The sequence below is a fragment of the Ranitomeya imitator genome, chromosome 5 (assembly GCF_032444005.1).
Source record: "Ranitomeya imitator isolate aRanImi1 chromosome 5, aRanImi1.pri, whole genome shotgun sequence".
Lineage (NCBI taxonomy): Eukaryota > Metazoa > Chordata > Amphibia > Anura > Dendrobatidae > Ranitomeya > Ranitomeya imitator.
Genome location: NC_091286.1, coordinates 610,982,204 through 611,005,147, shown reverse-complemented (window position 1 = coordinate 611,005,147; position 22,944 = coordinate 610,982,204). Strand labels below are relative to the sequence as shown.

The 22,944-nt window shown below is 44.4% G+C and overlaps 1 protein-coding gene across 1 annotated transcript in view; it reads right to left on the bottom strand.

The window, feature by feature from the left end:
• Positions 1-421: 421 nt before the first annotated feature.
• COLEC11 (collectin subfamily member 11) overlaps positions 422-22,944 on the bottom strand; it is a 62,138-nt gene continuing 39,615 nt past the window's right edge. The window contains exons 3-7 of the mRNA XM_069768132.1: positions 20,977-21,048; positions 18,534-18,605; positions 18,326-18,379; positions 17,818-17,913; positions 422-813 (exon numbers count right to left, since the gene is read on the bottom strand). Of these exons, the coding sequence (XP_069624233.1) occupies positions 422-813; positions 17,818-17,913; positions 18,326-18,379; positions 18,534-18,605; positions 20,977-21,048 (686 nt within the window). The remainder of the gene's footprint in view (positions 814-17,817; positions 17,914-18,325; positions 18,380-18,533; positions 18,606-20,976; positions 21,049-22,944) is intronic.

The following is a 22,944-nucleotide window of genomic DNA, read 5'->3' as shown; positions in this document are numbered from 1 at the left end:
TCAATTGACAGAGGAGCTGTATTGTAAACCCACATACCTCTGTGAGCTGGAGAGAAGAGCTGTGACAGGAGAAGAAATAAATCTTCTCCTCGGCTGACTGAGCACAAACATTTTTTATTCTCAACTCTTTATCCTCTGTGTTCAGTTGATCGAGGGTAGGATGTATTTCTTCTAATGTCACACCCCTTCTACTTGGCTCTCAGAGGTATGTGCCTTCTGATACTGCTCCTTTGTCATTGAGACGCAGGTCTCGGGAACTGTGTTTCTTCAGACTGCAGCCCATCCTGACATGTAACTAGAATATGCTGCCATTTGAATTATATGACAGAGGCCATGTTATTATATTCTTGGGAGACTCTTTTAACCATAAGTGCATAACTTGCTGCAGAACCTCAAGGTTATTACATATATGAGGAAACATTTACACATGCTCTTTATCAAACTCACAAATGAAATACATAGTTATGAGACAGGAGACATCATTCCATCCTCCCGAGGACACCATTTCGGCACAGTCCTCCTCATCGTATGCGTTATTTGGTTCTCCCTGCCGCCATTTGTTAAAGGTCTGCATCGGTGAGCGGTCAGAATACACATAGTAACCTTCCTTCTCCAGGTCATTGATTCCAATGAACACTCTGCTGAGGCCAGCCTGGTTGATGTAAGAGGCAATCAGACTATTTGTGGTCTCATCTTTGGGCATGCTGAGCGTTCCTCCTCTTCCTTGGCAATAGGCTTGGGCCTCCGTATATTTCTTCTCTTCTTTCACCAGTAAGTAAATCTTAGTATCTGTCTCTCGCACTCCAGCAACAACTGCGGGGGAGGGCAGTGCTGAAAAGTGAGCACTCGTATTTCGATAACAGGCTTAATGTACAATTCAGCAGTTATGTACATAGAAAACTAGAAATATATATGTCTTTTTCTTTAGATTTTTGCACCACTTTTATTTTGGGCAATATTTTTAACAAATGGAAGCTACTGTTCAGTCCCTTTCAGCGGTTTAGATAAGAAATATAATATAAGATAAATATTATAAAGGGACATGCAAACCATCAGAAATGCAGCTGGCGTGTGATAACATGCGGGTCGCAACACAATGACGTTCACTTTTCACGCAGCACTGTGATACTACATGCTTTGGCCGTGTGACATATGGTAGTCCCATCCATATTCTTTCTATTGTATTTATTTTACATTTTATTTCAATTTTAAATATTTTCATGTATATTTTCACTACTGGGGCACAGGCTTCAAGACAAAGTGATTTTTTTTGTGCTACCTGCTGTCTCCATATCCAATCTAATGGATATACCTTATTAGATAGTCAGTACATACACACGTGGTCAAAATTGTTGGCACCCTTCGTTTAATGACAGAAAAACCCACAGTGGTCACAGAAATAACTTGAATTTGACAAAAGTAATAATAAACAAAAGATCTATGAAAATGAACAAATGAAAGTCAGACATTGCTTTTCAACTATGCTTCCACAGAATAAAAAATAAAACTCATGAAATAGGCCTGGACAGAAATGATGATACCTTAACTTAATATTTTGTTGCATAACCTTTTGAGGCAATCACTGCAATCAAACGATTGTAACGGTCAATGAGACTTCTGAACCTCTCGACAGGTATTTTGTCCCACTCCTCAAGAGCAAACTGTTCCAGTTTTCTCGTGTTTTAAGGGTGCCTTTTCCAGACGGCATGTTTCATCTCTTCCAAAGATGCTCAATAGAATTTACATCAGGGCTCGTAGAAGGTCACTTCAAAATAATCCTATGTTTTCATCTTAGCCATTCTTGGTTGTTTTTAGCTGTGTGTTTTGGGTCATTATCCTGTTGCAAAACCCATGAGCTGCGACTGAGACCGAGTTATCTGACACTGGGCAGCACATTTCTCTCTAGAATCCCTTGATAGCCTTGAGATTTCATTGTACCCTGCACAGATTCTAGACACCCTGTGCCAGATGCAGCAAAGCAGCCCCAGAACATAACAGAGCCTCCTCCATGTTTCACAGTAGGGACAGTGTTCTTCTCTTGGTATGCTTCATTTTTCCATCTGTGGACACAGAGCTGATGTGCCTTGTCAAAATGTTCCATTTTTGTCTCATCTGTCCATAGGACATTGTCCCAGAAGCTTTATGACTTGTCAACATGTAGTTTGGCAAATTCCAGTCTGGCTTTTTTATGATTTTTTTTCAACAATGGTGTCCTTCTTGGTCGTCTCCCATGAAGTCCACTTTGGTTCATACAATGACGGATGCTGCGATCTGACACTGATATTCCTTGAGCTTGAAGTTCACCTTTAATCTGTTTAGAAGTTTTTCTGGGCTCTTTTGCTACCATTCGTATTATCCGTCTCTTTGATTTGTCATCAATTTTCCTCCTGCTGCCTCGTCCAGGGAGGTTGGCTACAGTCCCATGAATCTTAAATTTCTGAGTAATATGTGCAGCTGTAGTCACGGGAACATCAAGCTGCTTGGAGATGGTTTGATAACTTTTACCTTTAACATGTTTGTCTATAATTTTCTTTCTAACCTACTGAGACAACTCTTTCCTTCGCTTCCTCTGGTCCATATTGAGTGTGATACACCATGTCACCAAACAGCACACTGAATATTTGTAGCCCTATATACAGGCCCACTCTCTGGTTCCAAGATTGTAGACACCTGTGATGCTAGTTAGTGGACACACCTTGATTTAACATGTATCACGTTTATCACATTATTTTCAGGGATACCATCATTTCTGTCCAGGCCTAATTCATGAGTTTCACTTTTTTTTTAAATTCTGTGGAAGCATGGTTGAAAAGCAATGTCTGACTTTCATTTGTTTTTTTTCATAGATCTTTTATTTATTATTACTTTTGTCAGATTCAAGTTATTTCTGTGACTATTGTGGCTTTTTCTGTCATTAAACGAGGGGTACCAACAATTTTGACCATGTGTGCATAGACATCCCTCTTAGCCAGCTGTGCAATGGGAATCCCCTTGATGTCATTAGGAATCTCACAGGGTTCCATAAAATTGGACAGAATACACAAACGGCATTTAAAGGGAACCTGTCACCCCCCTCAGGCGTTTGTAACTAAAAGAGCCACCTTGTGCAGCATAAATGCTGAATTCTGACAAGATGTCTCTTTTAGTTATGATGCCTGCACACGCTGAAATAAACATTTATAAAATGTACCCCCTAATACCCTGAAACCGTCCCGGGGGCGGGACTCTCCTTCCTAATCAGACCCAGCACAGCCATCACTCCGGGCCTGTGCGCGCATTATCCTCCCCGGCGCCTGCACTGTAAGTACAAAGGGCAGCACAACTGCGCATGCCCGAAAAAAATAACTTAATGCGCAGGCGCCGCAGACGATAATGCAGCAAGATGAGTCGGCACCCGGCGCGCACACACCTGGAGTGACGGCTGTGCTGCGTCTGATTAGGAAGGAGAGTCCCGCCCCCGGGACGGTTTCAGGGTATGAGAGGGCACATTTTATAAACGTTTATTTCAGCATGTGCAGGCATCATAACTAAAAGAGCCACCTTGTCAGAATGCAGCATTTGTGCTGCACAAGGTGGCTCTTTTAGATACAAACGCCTTATGGGGGTGACAGGTTCCCTTTAAAATGACCACAGTATTCATGATTTTAGTGAAAAAAATATTTTTTTTTCAGTTCCTCAGTATCAAGAGCACATAATGCCACGAAAGAGAACAATAATTCAATTTTATATTATGATTTCTGCTTTGTATAGACAGAAAAAAACTTTCACTATAAAAACGCTATACAAACGCATAAAAAACGCATACATATGCATCCCATCATTTAGAATGCATTCCGCAATTTTTGTGCACCTCATGCGTTTTTTCCGCGAAAAAAAACGCATCGTGGTAAAAAACGCAGAATGTTCATTAATTTTGCGGATTTTTTGCAGATTTCCCACTATATCATTGCATTGAGAAATCTCCGAAAAAAACGCAAAAAATCCACACAAAAAAAAAAACGCGAAAAAAATGCATGCGGATTTCTTGCAGAAAATGTCTGGTTTTGCTCAGGAAATTTCTGCAAGAAATCCTGAACGTGTGCACATAGAGTGAGCTTTGGAGTTTGCCTCAGAGAGATCCATTGAAATTGTGCTCCTAAGCTCCTCCCAGTGGAGACTACAGGTGGTTACAGTTTAGAGAGGACCTGTCACCAGGTCAAAAGTAGTCAATATTTACTCTCATTTTATTCCCATTGCTTCCCTGGGTAATCAGATTTTTGTTTTGTGTTGTTATGATTCCATAGATATAGGCCTTTTTGGGGGGGGTGTCTTTAGGCAGCCTTTTATTAATAACCTGTGAGTCACGCCCCCTTAGTAAAGATCATAGTAAGTAACACAAAATAAAAAGGCTCATACCTCTGGAACCGTATGGTGGATGAAAAAAAAAATCTGAATACTCAGGGGAACAGTGTGAATAAAGTAAGAACAGAAACTGGACACTTGTCTTAAAGGAATTGTCCATCCTTAGGCTACAAGTCTGCAATCACAATATGTGCACACTGTGAGGATTTTCCAGTGCCAGCATTTGGAGTGGGAGGTTATGCTATATGCATGCTTATGGCCAGGGCCGACGTTAGGGTCAGGCAGACCAGGCAGCTGCCTAGGGCCCTGCTCCTCTAGGGGCCCCCAGCAAGTGGCGGGCCGCTAATAGCGGCACACCACATGGCAGTTATTGGGCCAATGAGTAGATGCTGATACAGTTGAAAGCAGTGATGGAGGAGAGAGCATCACATGACACTCCTCCCATCATCCCCCTGTGCCTCTGACTCATCGTGTGCCAGCAGGGGAGCTGAGAAGCTCTGCAGAGTGCTGAAGACAGAGCAGGGGGGAATAAGGAGGAGAGGTAAGAATTGTGTGTGTGTGTGTGTGTGTCTGCTGCACTATACTGTGTGTGGGGGACTGCACTATACTGTGTGTGGGGGGGCTGCATTATACTATGTATGTGGGGACTGCACCATACTGTGTGTGGGCTGTACTATTCTGTGTGTTGGGACTGCACTATACTGTGGGGGGCTGCACTATTTTTTGTATGTGGGGGCTGCACTATACTGCGTGTGGAGGACTGCACAATACTGTGAATGAAGGGGCTACATTATACTGGGGGTGGAGGGTTGCATTTTACTGTGTGTGGGGGCTGCATTATACTTTGTGGGGGTTCATTATACTATGAAGGGGCTGAATTTTACTATGAAAGGGCTGCATTATACTCTGAGGGGGCTGCATTATACTATGAATGAGCTGCATTATACTGTATGTGGGGGCTGCACTATACTGTTTGTGTGTGTCTGTGGGGGGCTGAATTATACTGTGTGTTGGGGGCTGTATTATACTGTGTGTGGGGGCTGCATTATACTCTGAGAGGGCTGCATTATACAATGAGGGGGCTGCATTATACTTTGATGGGGCTGCATTATACTGTGTGTGTGGGGGCTGCATTATCCTCTGAGGGGGTTGAATTTTACTATGACGGGGCTGCATTATACTGTATGTGGGGGACTGCATTATACTCTGAGGGGGCTGCATTATATTATGAATGAGCTGCATTATACTGTATGTGGGAGCTGCACTATACTGTGTGTGTCTGTGGGGGGCTGAATTATACTGTGCGTGGGGGGCTGCATTATACTTTGTGTTAGGGGCTGTATTATACTGTGTGTCAGGGGCTGCATTATACTCTGAGGGGGCTGCATTATACTATGTGGGGTCTGCATTATACTTTGATGGGTGTTATGATCTGGTGGCCTTGGAGCAGCATGAGACGTAATCTGAAGAAGGTGGTCCCTGTACTGACCGCAAACCCTGAACCTAGCAGCGCAACTAGAAGTAGCCGTGGGGGGTACCTAACACTCCCTAGACCCCTCGGCACAGCCTAAGATCTAACTACCCCTAAAGACAGAAACAGGAAACCTATCTTGCCTCAGAGAAAATCCCCAAAGGATAGATAGCCCCCCAAAAATATTGACTGTGAGAGGAGAGGGAAATAACATACGCAGATATGAAATCAGATTTTAGCATAGGAGGCCATACTAGCTAAAAAGAAAGAATAGAACAGAGTACTATGCGGTCAATATAAAAACACTAGAAAATATCCACCGCAGAAAATACAAATCACCACATCTGACTAAAGACATGGAGGGTATATCTGCATCTCCAGAGACACAGCTTGGCTGCAAAAAATCCTTCACAGACAAAGCTGGACAAGACAAAACATGAAAATGCACAGAACTATAAGGTCCACAGCAGGTGGACAGCAAAAACAAAGCCAGAAGTTATCTTTGTTGAAATGAACAGCAGAACAGGAGAGACCAGGTATGGATGTGAATCCTCCAAAAACAATGGACAACTGGCACTGACTAAAGAATCAAGCAAGGCTATATAGCCCAGCCCAAATTGCAAAAAATAGATACACCTGATAAATGCTGCGATCCAACTACCGCAGCACTACCACTCACAACCACCGGAGGGAGCCCAAGATCAGAATTCACAACAGTACCCCCCCTTGAGGAGGGGTCACCGAACCCTCACCAGAGCCCCCAGGCCGATCAGGACAAGCCAAATGAAAGGCACGAACCAAATCGTCAGCATGAACATCGGAGGCAACAACCCAAGAATTATCCTCCTGGCCATAACCCTTCCATTTGACCAGATACTGAAGCTTCCGCCTCGAAAAACGAGAATCCAAAATCTTCTCAACCACATACTCCAACTCCCCATCAATCAACACCGGGGCCGGAGGATCAACAGAGGGAACAACGGGCACCACATACTTGCGCAACAAAGATCTAAGGAACACATTATGGATGGAAAAAGAGGCTGGAAGGGCCAAACGAAAAGACACTGGATTGATAATCTCAGAAATCCTATAAGGACCAATAAACCGAGGCTTGAACTTAGGGGAAGAAACCTTCATAGGAACATGACGGGAAGACAACCAGACCAAATCCCCAACCCGAAGCCGGGAACCAACACACCGACGACGGTTAGCAAAACGCTGAGCCTCCTCCTGAGACAACACCAAATTGTCCACCACATGAGCCCAAATCTGCTGCAGCCTGTCAACCACAGAATCCACACCAGGACAATCAGAAGGCTCAACTTGCCCTGAAGAAAAACGAGGATGAAAACCAAAATTACAAAAAAAAAGGTGAAACCAAGGTAGCAGAACTAGCCCGATTATTAAGGGCAAACTCGGCCAATGGCAAGAAAGCCACCCAATCATCCTGATCAGCAGACACAAAGCATCTCAAATAAGTTTCCAAAGTCTGATTAGTTCGCTCGGTCTGGCCATTTGTCTGAGGATGAAATGCGGAAGAAAAAGACAAATCAATGCCCAGCCTAGCACAAAAGGCCCGCCAAAACCTAGAAACAAACTGGGAACCTCTATCGGACACAATATTCTCCGGAATGCCATGCAAACGAACCACATGCTGAAAAAACAACGGAACCAAATCAGAAGAGGAAGGCAATTTAGGCAAAGGTACCAAATGAACCATCTTAGAAAACCGGTCACAAACCACCCAGATAACCAACATCCTCTGGGAAACCGGAAGATCTGAAATAAAATCCATAGAAATATGCGTCCAAGGTCTCTCAGGGATCGGCAAAGGCAGAAACAACCCACTAGCGCGGGAACAGCAAGGCTTAGCCCGCACGCAAATCCCACAGGACTGCACAAAAGAACGCACATCCCGCAACAAAGAAGGCCACCAAAAGGACCTACCAACCAAATCTCTGGTACCAAAAATCCCAGGATGGCCAGCCAACACAGAACAATGAACCTCAGAAATCACTTTACTAGTCCATCTATCAGGAACAAACAGTTTCCCCACTGGACAGCGGTCAGGTTTTGTTAGCCTGAAATTCCTGAAGAACCCGTCGTAAATCAGGGGAGATGGCAGAAAGAACCACCCCATCCTTCAGAATGCCGACCGGCTCAAGAACCCCAGGGGAATCAGGAAAAAAAAAACCTAGAGAGGGCATCCGACTTAACATTCTTAGTACCAGGAATGTACGAGACCACAAAATCAAAACGGGAGAAAAACAGGGACCATTGAGCCTGTCTAGGATTCAATCGTTTGGCAGACTCGAGGTAAATCAGATTCTTATGATCGGTCAGGACCACAATACGGTGCTTGGCCCCCTCAAGCCAATGACGCCACTCCTCAAATGCCCACTTCATAGCCAACAACTCCCGATTGCCGACATCATAATTGCGTTCCGCAGGCGAAAACTTCCGAGAAAAGAAGGCACACGGTTTCATCAAGGAACCATCAGAATTCCTCTGAGACAAAAGGGCCCCTGCCCCAATCTCAGACGCGTCAACCTCAACCTGAAATGGAAGAGAAACATCTGGCTGACGCAACACAGGGGCAGAAGTAAATCGGCGTTTAAGCTCCTGAAAGGCAGAAACAGCCGCAGAGGACCAATTCGTCACATCAGCGCCTTTCTTCGTCAAATCGGTCAGAGGTTTAAACGCACTGGAGAAGTTGGCAAAGAAACGACGATAAAAATTAGCAAAGCACAAGAATTTCTGAAGGCTCTTCACAGATGTGGGCTGAATCCAATCATGAATGGCCTGAACCTTAACCAGATCCATTTCTATAGATGAGGGAGAAAAAATGAAGCCCAAAAAAGAAACCTTCTGCACTCCAAAGAGGCACTTCGACCCCTTCACAAACAAAGCATTATTACGGAGGATCTGAAATACCATCCTGACCTGTTTCACATGAGACTCCCAATCATCGGAAAAAATCAAAATATCATCCAAATATACAACCATGAATTTATCAAGATAACTCCGAAAGATATCATGCATGAAGGACTGGAACACAGATGGGGCATTAGAGAGTCCGAATGGCATCACAAGGTATTCAAAATGGCCTTCGGACGTATTAAATGCAGTTTTCCATTTGTCACCCTGTTTAATACGAATAAGATTATATGCCCCTCGAAGGTCAATCTTAGTAAACCAGCTAGCCCCCTTAATCCTAGCAAACAAATCAGTAAGCAAAGGCAAAGGGTATTGAAATTTGACCGTGATCTTATTCAAGAGGCGATAATCAATACACGGTCTCAAGGAGCCATCCTTCTTGGCAACAAAAAAAAAAACCTGCTCCCAATGGTGAAGAAGATGGCCGAATATGCCCCTTCTCCAAAGACTCCTTAATATAGCTCCGCATGGCGGCATGTTCTGGCACAAACAGGTTGAAAAGTCGACCCTTAGGGAACTTACAACCTGGAATCAAGTCAATAGCACAATCATAGTCCCTATGTGGTGGAAGGGAACTGGATTTGGGCTCATCGAATACATCCTGGAAATCTGACAAAAACTCAGGAATTTCAGAAGAGGGGGAAGAGGAAATTGACATCAGAGGAACGTGACCATGAACCCCCTGACAACCCCAACTAGTCACAGACATAGATTTCCAATCTAACACCGGATTATGTAGCTGTAACCATGGAAAACCCAGCACAATATCATCATGCAAATTATGCAACACCAGAAAACGACAATCTTCCTGATGGGCTGGCGCCATGCGCATGGTCAGCTGTGTCCAAAACTGAGGTTTATTTTTAGCCAAAGGTGTAGCATCAATGCCCCTTAACCCCTTCATGACCCAGCCTATTTTGACCTTAAAGACCTTGCCGTTTTTTGCAATTCTGACCAGTGTCCCTTTATGAGGTAATAACTCAGGAACGCTTCAATGGATCCTAGCGGTTCTGAGATTGTTTTTTCGTGACATATTGGGCTTCATGTTAGTGGTAAATTTAGGTCAATAAATTCTGTGTTTATTTGTGACAAAAACGGAAATTTGGCGAAAATTTTGAAAATTTCGCAATTTTCACATTTTGATTTTTTATTCTGTTAAACCAGAGAGGTATGTGACACAAAATAGTTAATAAATAACATTTCCCACACGTCTACTTTACATCAGCACAATTTTGGAAACAAAATTTTTTTTTGCTAGGAAGTTATAAGGGTTAAAATTTGACCAGCGATTTCTCATTTTTACAACGAAATTTACAAAACCATTTTTTTTAGGGACCACCTCACATTTGAAGTCAGTTTGAGGGGTCTATATGGCTGAAAATACCCAAAAGTGACACCATTCTAAAAACTGCACCCCTCAAGGTACTCAAAACCACATTCAAGAAGTTTATTAACCCTTCAGGTGCTTCACAGCAGCAGAAGCAACATGGAAGGAAAAAATGAACATTTAACTTTTTAGTCACAAAAATGATTTTTCAGCAACAATTTTTGTATTTTCCCAATGGTAAAAGGAGAAACTGAACCACGAAAGTTGTTGTCCAATTTGTCCTGAGTACGCTGATACCTCATATGTGGGGGTAAACCACTGTTTGGGTGCACGGCAGGGCTTGGAAGGGAAGGAGCGCCATTTGACTTTTTGAATGAAAAATTGGCTGCACTCTTTAGCGGACACCATGTCAAGTTTGGAGAGCCTCCGTGTGCCTAAAAATTGGAGCTCCCCAACAAGTGACCCCATTTTGGAAACTGGACCCCCCAAGGAACTTATCTAGATGCCTAGTGAGCACTTTAAACCCTCAGGTGCTTCACAAATTGATCCGTAAAAATGAAAAAGTACTTTTTTTTCACAAAAAAATTCTTTTTGCCTCAATTTTTTCATTATCACATGGGCAATAGGATAAAATGGATCCTAAAATTTGTTGAGCAATTTCTCCCGAGTACGCCGATACCTCATATGTGGGGGTAAACCACTGTTTGGGCACACGGAAGGGCTCGGAAGGGAAGGCGCGCCTTTTGACTTTTTGAATGGAAAATTAGCTCCAATTGTTAGCGGACACCATGTCGCGTTTGGAGAGCCCCTGTGTGCCTAAACATTGGAGCTCCCCCACAAGTGACCCCATTTTGGAAACTAGACCCCCCAAGGAACTTATCTAGATGTATACTGAGCACTTTAAACCCCCAGGTGCTTCACAGAAGTTTATAATGCAGGGCCATGAAAATAAAAAATAATTTTTCTTTTCTCAAAAATGATTTTTTAGCCTGGAATTTCCTATTTTGCCAATGGTAATAGGAAAAATTGGACCCCAAATGTTGTTGTCCAGTTTGTCCTGAGTACGCAGATACCCGATATGTGGGGGTAAACCACTGTTTGGGCGCACGGCAGGGCTTGGAAGGGAAGGCACGCCATTTGGCTTTTTAAATGGAAAATTAGCTCCAATCATTAGCGGACACCATGTCGCGTTTGGAGAGCCCCTGTGTGCCTAAACATTAGAGATCCCCCACAAATGACCCCATTTTGGAAACTAGACCCCCAAAGGAACTAATCTAGATGTGTGGTGAGCACTTTGAACCCCCAAGTGCTTCACAGAAGTTCATAACACATAGCAGTGAAAATAATAAATACGTTTTCTTTCCTCAAAAATAATTTTTTAGCCCAGAATTTTTTATTTTCCCAAGGGTTACAGGAGAAATTGGACCACAAATGTTGTTGTCCAGTTTCTCCTGAGTACGCTGATACCCCATGTGTGGGGGTAAACCACTGTTTGGGCACACGTGGGGGCTCAGAAGGGAAGTAGTGACTTTTGAAATGCAGACTTTGATGGAATGGTCTGCGGGCGTCACGTTGCGTTTGCAGAGCCCCTGGTGTGCCTAAACAGTAGAAACCCCACACAAGTGACCCCATTTTGGAAACTAGACCCCCAAAGGAACTTATCTAGATATGTGGTGAGCACTTTCAACCCCCAAGTGCTTTACAGAAGTTTATAACACAGAGCCGTGAAAATAATAAATACGTTTTCTTTCCTCAAAAATAATTTTTTAGCCCAGAATTTTTTATTTTCCCAAGGGTTACAGGAGAAATTGGACCCCAAAAGTTGTCGTCCAGTTTCTCCTGAGTACGCTGATACCCCATGTGTGGGGGTAAACCACTGTTTGGGCACACGTCGGGGCTCAGAAGGGAAGTAGTGACTTTTGAAATGCAGACTTTGATGGAATGGTCTGCGGACGTCATGTTGCGTTTGCAGAGCCCCTGGTGTGCCTAAACAGTAGAAACCCCCCACAAGTGACCCCATTTTGGAAACTAGACCCCCCAAGGAACTTATCTAGATAGGTGGTGAGCACTTTGAACCCCCAAGTGCTTCACAGACGTTTACAACGCAGAGCCGTGAAAATAAAAAATCATTTTTCTTTCCTCAAAAATGATGTTTTAGCAAGCAATTTTTTATTTTCTCAAGGGTAACAGGAGAAATTGGACCCCAGTAATTGTTGCGCAGTTTTTCCTGAGTATGCTGGTACCCCATATGTGGGGGTAAACCACTGTTTGGACACACGTCGGGGTTCGGAAGTGAGGGAGCACCATTTGACTATTTGAATACAAGATTGGCTGGAATCAATGGTGGCGCCATGTTGCGTTTGGAGACCCCATGATGTGCCTAAACAGTGGAAACCCCTCAATTCTACCTCCAACACTAACCCCAACACACCCCTAACCCTAATCCCAACTGTAGCCATAACCCTAATCACAACACTAACCCCAACACACCCCTAACCCTAATCCCAACTGTAGCCATAACCCTAATCACAACCCTAACCCCAACACACCCCTAACCACAACCCTAACCCCAACACACCGATAACCCTAATCCCAACCCTAACCCCAACACACCCGTAACCCTAACCACAACCCTAATTCCAACCCAACCTTAACCCTAAGGCTATGTGCCCACGTTGCGGATTCGTGTGAGATTTTTCAGCACCATTTTTGAAAAATCCACGGGTAAAAGGCACTGCATTTTACCTGCGGATTTACCGCGGATTTCCAGTGTTTTTTGTCCGGATTTCACCTGCGGATTCCTATTGAGGAACAGGTGTAAAACGCTGCAGAATCCGCACAAAGAATTGACATGCTGCGGAAAATACAACGCAGCGTTCCCGCGCGGTATTTTCCGCACCATGGGCACAGCGGATTTGGCTTTCCATATGTTTACATGGTACTGTAAACCTGATGGAACACTGCTGCGGATCCGCAGCCAAATCCGCACCGTGTGCACATAGCCTAATTCTAAAGGTATGTGCACACGCTGCGGAAAACGCTGCGGATCCGCAGCAGTTTCCCATGAGTTTACAGTTCAATGCAAACCTATGGGAAACAAAAATCGCTGTACACATGCTGCGGAAAAACTGCACGGAAACGCAGCGGTTTACATTCCGCAGCATGTCACTTCTTTCTGCGGATTCCGCAGCGGTTTTACAACTGCTCCAATAGAAAATCGCAGTTGTAAAACCGCAGTGAAATGCGCAGAGAAAATGCGGTAAATCCACCATAAATCCGCAGCGGTTTAGCACTGCGGATTTATCAAATCCACAGCGGAAAAATCCGCAGAGGACCAGAATACGTGTGCACATACCGAAACCCTAACCCTAACCCTACCCCTAACCCTAACCCTACCCCTAACCCTACCCCTAACCCTAACCCTAACCCTACCCCTAACCCTAACCCTACCCCTAACCCTAACCCTACCCCTAGTTCTTACCCCAACCTTAGTGGAAAAAAAAAATTATTTTTTTTATTGTCCCTACCTATGGGGGTGACAAAGGGGGGGGGTCATTTACTTTTTTTTATTTTGATCACTGAGATAGATTATATCTCAGTGATCAAAATTCACTCTGGAACGAATCTGCCGGCCGGCAGATTCGGCGGGCGCACTGCACATGCGCCCGCCATTTTGGAAGATGGCGGCGCCCAGGAAAGAAGACGGACGGTCCCCGGGAGGCCAGGTAAGTATAAGGGGGGGGAGATCAGGGCACGGGGGGGCGTCGGAGCACGGGGGAGTGGATCGGAACACGGGGGGGTGGATTGGAGCACGGGGTGGGGGATCGCTGTGCAGGCGGGTGGATCGGAGCACGGGGGGGAATCGCTGTGCGGTGGGGATCGCTGTGCGGGGGATGGGATCGGAGTGCAGGGGGGGTGATTGGAGCACGGGGGGTGTGATTGGAGCACGGGGGAGCGGGCAGGAGGACGGGGGAGCGGAGCACAGGACCGAGGGGAGCGGACCACAGATCGGGGGGCTGGGGGGGCGATCGGAGGGGTGGGGTGGGTGCACATTAGTGTGTCCAGCCATTGGCGATGATATTGCAGCATCGGCCATGGCTGGATTGTAATATTTCACCATTTTTTTAGGTGAAATATTACAAATCGCTCTGATTGGCAGTTTCACTTTCAACAGCCAATCAGAGCGATCGTAACCACGAGGGGGTGAAGCCACCCCCCCTGGGCTAAAGTACAACTCCTCCTGTCCCTGCAGATCGGGTGAAATGGGAGTTAACCCTTTCACCCGATCTGCAGGGACGCGATCTTTCCATGACGCATATGCTGCGTCATGGGTCGGAATGGCACCGACTTTCATGACGCAGCGTATGCGTCAAAGGTCGGGAAGGGGTTAAAGGAATAGGGTTCTGCAAAGGCTGCAAGGGGAAACCACAACGTCTGGCAAATTCTAAGTCCATTAAGTTCAGAGCGGCGCCTGAATCCACAAATGCCATGACAGAAAATGACGATAATGAGCAGATTAAGGTCACAGATAATAGAAATTTAGGTTGTACAGTACTGATGGTAACAGAACTAGCGATTCTCTTTGTACGCTTAGGGCAATCAGAAATAACATGAGCAGAATCGCCGCAGTAAAAACACAACCCATTCTGACGCCTAAATCCTTGTCGTTCAGCTCTAGAAAAAATCCTATCACACTGCATAGGCTCAGGGCTCCGCTCGGAGGACAACGCCACAGTGTGCACAACTCTGCGCTCGCGCAAGCGCCGATCAATCTGAATGGCCAGAGACATAGAATCACTCAGACCAGCAGGCGTGGGGAACCCCACCATAACATCTTTAACAGATTCAGAAAGACCCTTTCTGAAAATTGCCACCAAGGCATCCTCATTCCATTTAGTCAGTACAGACCATTTTCTAAATTTCTGGCAATACGATTCTGCCGCTTCTTGACCCTGACACAGGGCCAACAAGATCTTCTCAGCTTGATCCACAGAATTAGGCTCATCATACAATAACCCCAATGCTTGAAAGAAAGAATCAACATTAAGCAAAGCAGGATTGCCAGATTCCAGGGAAAATGCCCAATCCTGTGGCAGCAGAGATATGATGATTTTAACCTGCTGAATGGGATCACCAGAAGACCGGGGTCTCAATGCAAAAAACAGTTTACAGTTATTTTTGAAACTCAAAAATTTGGATCTGTCACCAAAAAATAAATCAGGAGTGGGAATCTTAGGTTCTAAGGCAGGAGTCTGAATAATATAATCTGAAATACCCTGTACCCTAGCAGCAAGCTGATCCACCCGAGAAACCAACTCCTGAACATCCATGTCATTACTAGGTTCCGTAGCCACCCAGAGATTAAGAGGGAGGAACAGACCATACAGGCTAAGGAAAAAAAATGGCTCAAAACCTTTCCTCCCTTCTTCTGAGATGCAATTAACTCATTGTTGGCCAGTTGTACTGTTATGATCTGGTGGCCTAGGAGCAGCATGAGACGTACTCTAGAGAAGGTGTTACCTGTACTGACCGCAAACCCTGAACTTAGCAGCGCAACTAGAAGTAGCCGTGGGGGGTACCTAACACTCCCTAGACCCCTCGACACAGCCTAAGATCTAACTACCCCTAAAGACAGAAACAGGAAACCTATCTTGCCTCAGAGAAAATCCCCAAAGGAAAGACAGCCCCCCACAAATATTGACTGTGAGAGGAGAGGGAAATAACATACGCAGACATGAAATCAGGATTTAGCATAGGAGGCCATACTAGCTAAAAAGAAAGAATAGAACAGAGTACTATGCGGTCAGTATTAAAACACTAGAAAATATCCACCACAGAAAATACAAATCACCACATCTGACTAAAGACATGGAGGGTATATCTGCATCTCCAGAGACACAGCTTGGCTGCAAAAAATCCTTCACACACAAAGCTGGACAAGACAAAACTTGAAAATGCACAGAACTATAAGGTCCACAGCAGGTGGACAGCAAAAACAAAGCCAGAACTTATCTTTGTTGAAATGAACAGCAGAACAGGAGAGACCAGGTATGGATGTGAATCATCCAAAAACAATGGACAACTGGCACTGGCTAAAGGATCAAGCAAGGCTATATAGCCCAGCCCAAATTGCAAAAAATAGATACACCTGATAAATGCTGCGATCTAACTACCGCAGCACTACCACTCATAACCACCGGAGGGAGCCCAAGAGCAGAATTCACAACATGTGAGGCTGCATTATACTGTGTGTGGTGTGTGGGGGGCTGTGTAATACTGTGTGTGTGGGGTGCATTATACTCTGAGGGGGATGCATTATACTCTGAGGGGGCTGCATTATACTGTGTGGGGGGCTGCATTATACTGTGTGTGGCTGCATTATACTGTTTGTGGTGTGGGGGGCTGCATTATACAGTGTGTGGGGGGTGCATTATCCTCTAAGGGGGTTGCATTATATTGTGTGTGGGGGGCTGCATTATACTGTGTGTGGTGTGTGGGGGGCTGAATTATACTGTGTGTGGGGGCTGCATTATACTGTGTGTGGTGTGTGGGGGGCTGCATAATATTGTGTGTGTGGGGGTGCATTATACTCTGAGGGGGCTGCATTATACTCTGAGGGGGCTGTATTATACTCTGAGGTGGCTGCAATATACTCTGAGGGGATTACATTATACTCTATGAGAGGATTACATTATACTCTATGAGGAAGCTGCATTATGCTCTGAGGGAACTACATTATACTCAGAGAGGTTGCAGTATACTCTGAAGGAGGCTGCATTATACTCTGTGAGGGGACTGCATTATACTATATGTACTATATGGGACCTACATTATACTGTATCGAGGACTATCTGAACTCATCATTCTTCCTCAACCAGTGTAAAGAGGCCGGAAAGCAAGCGTTGAATTACTTCAATATTGTCAATCGTGCTCGTTTAGCGACCTGAACTCAGCGGATATAAATACAACAGAAATGTTTCTGTGTGATGGTGCAATATGTGAGCATTTGGGGCCCCATTTTAAACTTTTGCCCAGGGCCCTTCTTTGTCTAAAACCAACCCTGCTTATGGCCCCATTTCGACTAGATTGTGTCCGACCTCACTCAATACACTTGCATTGACTGAGGTTGCACACATCTAGTCGGTGCGTAACCACATGTATGCAAATCACATGGTCTCGTGTCCATCACTTCCGGCACCAGAGAATCGTCACTCCATGCATGTGTTGTGACTGTCACACAGCCGCGACACATGCAGCTGCGGCGCCGGACACCTCGATTATCAGGAGCACTCCAGGTACCCAGGTTCCCAGTGCAGTTTCTTCAGTAAGCACTTTAGCTAGCCGAATAAGGAGGGGGCCGACAATGTTCGCTCATGTCTAATCTTCACATCAGTCAGTGTGCGCGATGTGAGTATTTACGGGTCTGCAATCACCTAGAGGGACTGCAGGCTTGTAGCATAAGGCTGGACAACCCCTTTAATATCTGTACAGAGGATTTGGAGCTTTCTATCATCTTAAAAAGACATTATAATAGGAAGTGGTGATTCACATGTATTTTAGCACCTACTTTTCTTTGCATAATTGGTAACCCTATTTGGAAAGAACTCCAACTTTCCAGAACTTTAATGACCTTGTGTTAATGATAGTCTCTCATTATTGTATTAGAGGTCTTATTTTTTTTCCAGAATTGGGAGGGGGGGGATTTTAAATACATTTGTGAAGATAATTATGTGACACATACCATTTTTGACAAACTTCAACTCTGTGGTCAGCTGTGTCACCAGGATGTCCATCTCACCCACAGCTTTTCTTAGTTGTCCACATTCACATGGAATCCCTATAACAACATATGAAAATATCCAATACATCAATCAGGTGGGGCACGATGAACGGACCTAACAATTAATGAAGAGCAACACAGGACGGTCAAACTGGTAAAGCATTAGGAATATGGTCTTGAGGGTATGACCAAAGTTTTAAAACCTTTGTTTTACAATTTTGTGACCTAGTATGTCAAGATGAGTTTCAGTGTGCCCCTGTTAAGATGATATCAACTTTTACTAATATAAGGATATAACAAGTTGCCCATCAGGCCAAAGTCTTGTCAAATTTCATATTACTTTATATGGATGACATAGAACCCTCTTCTGACTGATTACCATTTCTTTTTTTCTGGAGAGGTTGTCATACTATTTTGGAAAGGAGGCCACAAATGATTGGTCATTTGTGATGTAGAACTGGAAATATACCTGGTTCTCCATTGGCACCTTGAGGACCCATATTACCAATGTCGCCCTTCTCACCTAATATGAAAAAGTAATATCAATTAATTTTGTGCTAGTTAGAATTAATTCAGTGACTTACTGCATGTTAGAAAAACCTAAGAACCCAACTACAAACATGTCATTTGTAATGAAAGCTAAGTCATACCAGATATACAAATCACAGGCTAAATACCTTTAGAACCAATAGGGCCGATCTTCCCATGACGTCCTATGCCTCCTTTTACTCCTTTGTCGCCCATCTCACCTGGAAAACAAGACCATATGTACCATTCATTTTGATTAAAACTCCACTTTGCCGTTCATATGATGAGTCTAAGCGCATTTCCCATTAATGTTTTGAAAATCTCCCCATGGAGAAAATAGAAGAGACGTGTCACTTCTTTGAGGTGGATTTCATGTGGACTCTGTCAAGTCAAAGGGCTACAACAAACCTTGAACACACTTGAAAATAAAAATAAAATAAAATATAAAAATAACAAAAAAAACAGCAATTCCTGAAGTGGATTTCTCTTAAAATAACTTTGGATTTTTCTGCCTCCAAAAAATATCCCTTATCATTTTAGGATCTCAATAATATAGGTAAAATTCTGTCCCCAACCAATATTTAACTAAATGGGTTATCTGGGTTCTTTTTTGTTAGTTTTTAAGCCCGTTGAAAAAAAACAGTACAGGCAGGGAGTTGCAACTACCTGACTCTTGTACCCGACACCGGGCTCAGAGTGGTCACTGACAGCTCCTGCTGGTGATTCAGCTGATCCACATCAACAGAGCAGCTCTTCCTCTTCCGGCTGCTCTGTCGATGGTACGTGACTGTTGATGACATGCTGATTGACAGCCAACTCACCACAGTTAGGGAGGTAGAAGCCCACTGTCAATCATCAAGACTTCGGCAGGCACGGCCCATCAACAGAGCAGAGCAGATGTGAAGCTACTGCTCTGTCGGCGTGATGTGAGTGGAAGCCACTGAATCACTGGCAGGAACGGTCTGTGACCACTCTGTGCCGACAGAGATCGATGCCAGGCACAACAAGCAGGTAGTTTGCAGCTACCTTCCTGGATGTTCTTCGGCCAATAGTGAATAAATAATCCTGGCTACACCTTTTACAGGGATATCTTTACTTTAGAGATGTAAGATGGGTGAAAATTATTGAGTTTGGAAATTTCAAATTTGGAAACTCTCATTCTGGCAAAGATTCAGAGCCATAAAGGCCAAGTCTTAGCAGCTTCGTCACGAATGCAAGGAGAACATAAAGCATAACATCCTCTCATGTACTGACTTGGGCTGCATTGACCAGAAACCACAAACTTTTATCTTTGAAAAAATGACACTGAAAACCAAAGATGGGTTAAGTGGGTTGGCCACGACTTTTATTTAACCAAAAAACACAATAAATACATTGCCAAAAAACCCATTCACAGTCCATGCCTATTTTTATTATTTATATTGTTCCTTTAGACCAACAAATTTACAAAGACCAACCGCTGCTGTACGGCGGCCTTGCAAATAAACTTAACACCACCAGTCCCAAAAATCACAGTCTCACAGGTAACTGGTCAAATGGCGATTGGCGCGTCTGCCACTCTTATCAACCTCATCGTTTTCTCGCACAGTTTATTAACCCCAATGGGCCTACAAACTCCCTCATAGTCCTAGGCCTTCCCCTTTACAGTTCAGAGCCCTCTACTTTAATTATCAAATCTCATGTTAAATTTATGTAAAGGAAAGTTTTTGAAAAAAAATATTTTAAACTGGAGCTACCTAAAGTGATGTGATATAACAAGACAGTGACACAAATATGTCCAATTATCCAAACCTGAAAGTCGCATTTGACTTTGCCATCATTTAAATAATAGGTGTAAAAATGGTGCAGAAGTTCTGCAACATCAAAAACTAAACAAATGCTCATCATGGGAAAGTTGTCTTAAGCGCGGGCATGCAGCTAGGTCAAACAATGTTCGAGGGAAAAAAACTGGACATGTACACAGCTCCATTGAATAACATGAGGACGACTGCTATCTGTCAAAAAGATAGATAACACTTATCCGATTATTAGGGTTCTGTGCTTGAGCCCTTAGGACAAAAGTGGTAGCTACGACAATCATAAATTTACTTTTATCTGTAATTGAGTTCATCAGATCATGCACGTAGCATTGTCCCTCACCTCTCGTATGTATGTGTGTGTGTATGTATGTATCTATGTGTGTATGTACTGTATGTGTGCATATGTATGTATATGTGTATGTATGTGTGTCTGTATGTATGTGTGTATATATATATGAACACATATTATATACATACTGTATATACACTCACAGGTATTATATGTGCACACTGCCATTTGACACTAACTTCCTACCTCCTTAGGAAGCAGTGGTCACACATTATTCCGTCGTAATCAACATGTCCAATGTGCATCATACAGAATTATGATGAATTGTTGAATGTGAATATTTTTACTGCAATTTTTGCTAAAAAAAAATAAATAAATAAAGAATTTTTCTAACAAGTCTGTCATTATATTATTTAAAAACTATTTAAAAAAAAACTTTAGTAACACTCTCAGGACTAATGATAAAACTATGAATGTAGCAAATATTTAGGAAGACATTAGTACCTTTTTCTCCCGGTGGGCCAACCCTTCCTGGTCTCCCCGGTGCTCCTTTCTCTCCTTTTTCGCCAATATCACCTACAAATATACCGTAATTCAGTATCAGTGAAATGTTCCCAATTTTCAGACTGCTCTTTTATAGAGTACATGTAACTGTAGGAGGAAAACAACAGTGGCACTAATTGATTTACTTCAATAGTGTCAATCTCGTCTCATACAAGACCTTAATGGGACTGCCTTATGTACCGGTATTTACTTTTAGTTATTTTGTTAGTACGTTGTATAGAAAAATATTGTGGAGATTTACAAATTTTTAAAACAGCAAAATCTTAGTTTAGGCTAGGATAAGTCTTAGGCCATGTTCACACAGTGCATTTTTTACTGCGGAACCGCAGCGTTTTTGCCGCTGCGGTTCCGCAGCTGTTTTCCATGCAGGGTACAGTACAATGTACCCTATGGAAAACAGGAACCGCTGTGCACATGGTCCTGAATTTAAAAAAAAAAGCCGCGCTGAATAGCTGCGGGAAAAAAGAAGGAGCATGTCACTTCTTTTTTCGGAGCCGCAGCGGTTCTGCATCCATAGACCTCCATTGTGAGGTCAAACCCGCAGTAAAACCCGCAGATCAAAAATATATCTGCGGGTTTTATTGCGGTTTGTAGTGCAGAACCGCTGCAGCAGGAAGTGCGGGGAAGCGGGCGGAAGTGCGTGGGCGGAGTGTGGCTGCCCCGATCCCACCCCCCCATGCTCCGATGCCCCCCCCCGTGCTCCGATGCCCTCCCCCCGTGCTCCGATGCCCCCCCCGTGCCCCGATCTCCCCCCCTTATACTTACCCGGCCTCCCGGTGTCCGTCCGGCCGTCTTCTCCCTGGGCGCCGCCATCTTGCAAAATGGCGGGCGCATGCGCAGTGCGCCCGCCGAATCTGCCGGCCGGCAGAGTCGTTCCAAAGTGCATTTTGATCACTGAGATATAACCTATCTCAGTGATCAAAATAAAAAAATAGTAAATGACACCCCCCCCTTTGTCACCCCCATAGGTAGGGACAATAAAAAAAATTAAGAATTTTTTTTTTCACTAAGGTTAGAATAGGGTTAGGGGTAGGGGTATGGTTAGGGTTAGGGGTAGGGGTAGGGTTAGGGGTAGGGGTAGGGTTAGGTTTAGGGGTAGGGGTAGGGTTAGGGTTAGGGGTAGGGTTAGGGGTAGGGTTAGGGGTAGGGTTAGGGGTAGGGTTAGGGTTAGCGTTAGGGTTAGGGTTAGGGGTAGGGGTAGGGTTAGGGTATTTTCAGCCATTTTAACCCTAAAAAACTTCCTAGAAAAAACACACAGACTCTGCATAGAAAACTGCTTAAAAAAAGGATCAAAAAACGCACCAAAAAAGCACCAAAACGGGGGGCGTGGCTTTGTAGTGGAGCAGGAAAGACGTGCCTGGCTGGAGCTCTTATTACCCTGAACCATAACCCGCAGCTATATTACCCAGAGAGTTCTGGTACCGGTATCGCTGGGCTCCCCTGGGCACCTGGAGGCATCCGGCTTCTGAGGAGGTCGGTATCACGGCCGCAGCTGGATTTAATTCAGAGATACCTTGGTGGAGAGCAGTGTCTGCATGAGGCGGCAGCCATTTTCTAACAGTGCACCTGGAAGGAGAGGGACTCGGAGTGCTGGTACTTGGCTCTGGACGGACTAGCTGGAAATCCTGGAGGTATGAGAGGGGGAATGTGCAGTGTGTGCCCTGAGAGACGGGGACCCTTGCTCCCTCATTAACTACATAAACACTGGCCGGCTCCCAGCGTCTGCATTAGTCTGCATTATTGTCTGTGCTCCTCCCCTCTGCTCCCTCAGCCTGCACTGAGGATAAACCTGCTAGAGATCCAACTTATCTTTCACCCTGCTGAGTTTCTGTTGTCTCCTATCGCTGGGGCTACTGTTATCTCTCATTACGCTGCAGAGAGGAAGGGAGTGCATTGAACAGAGATACT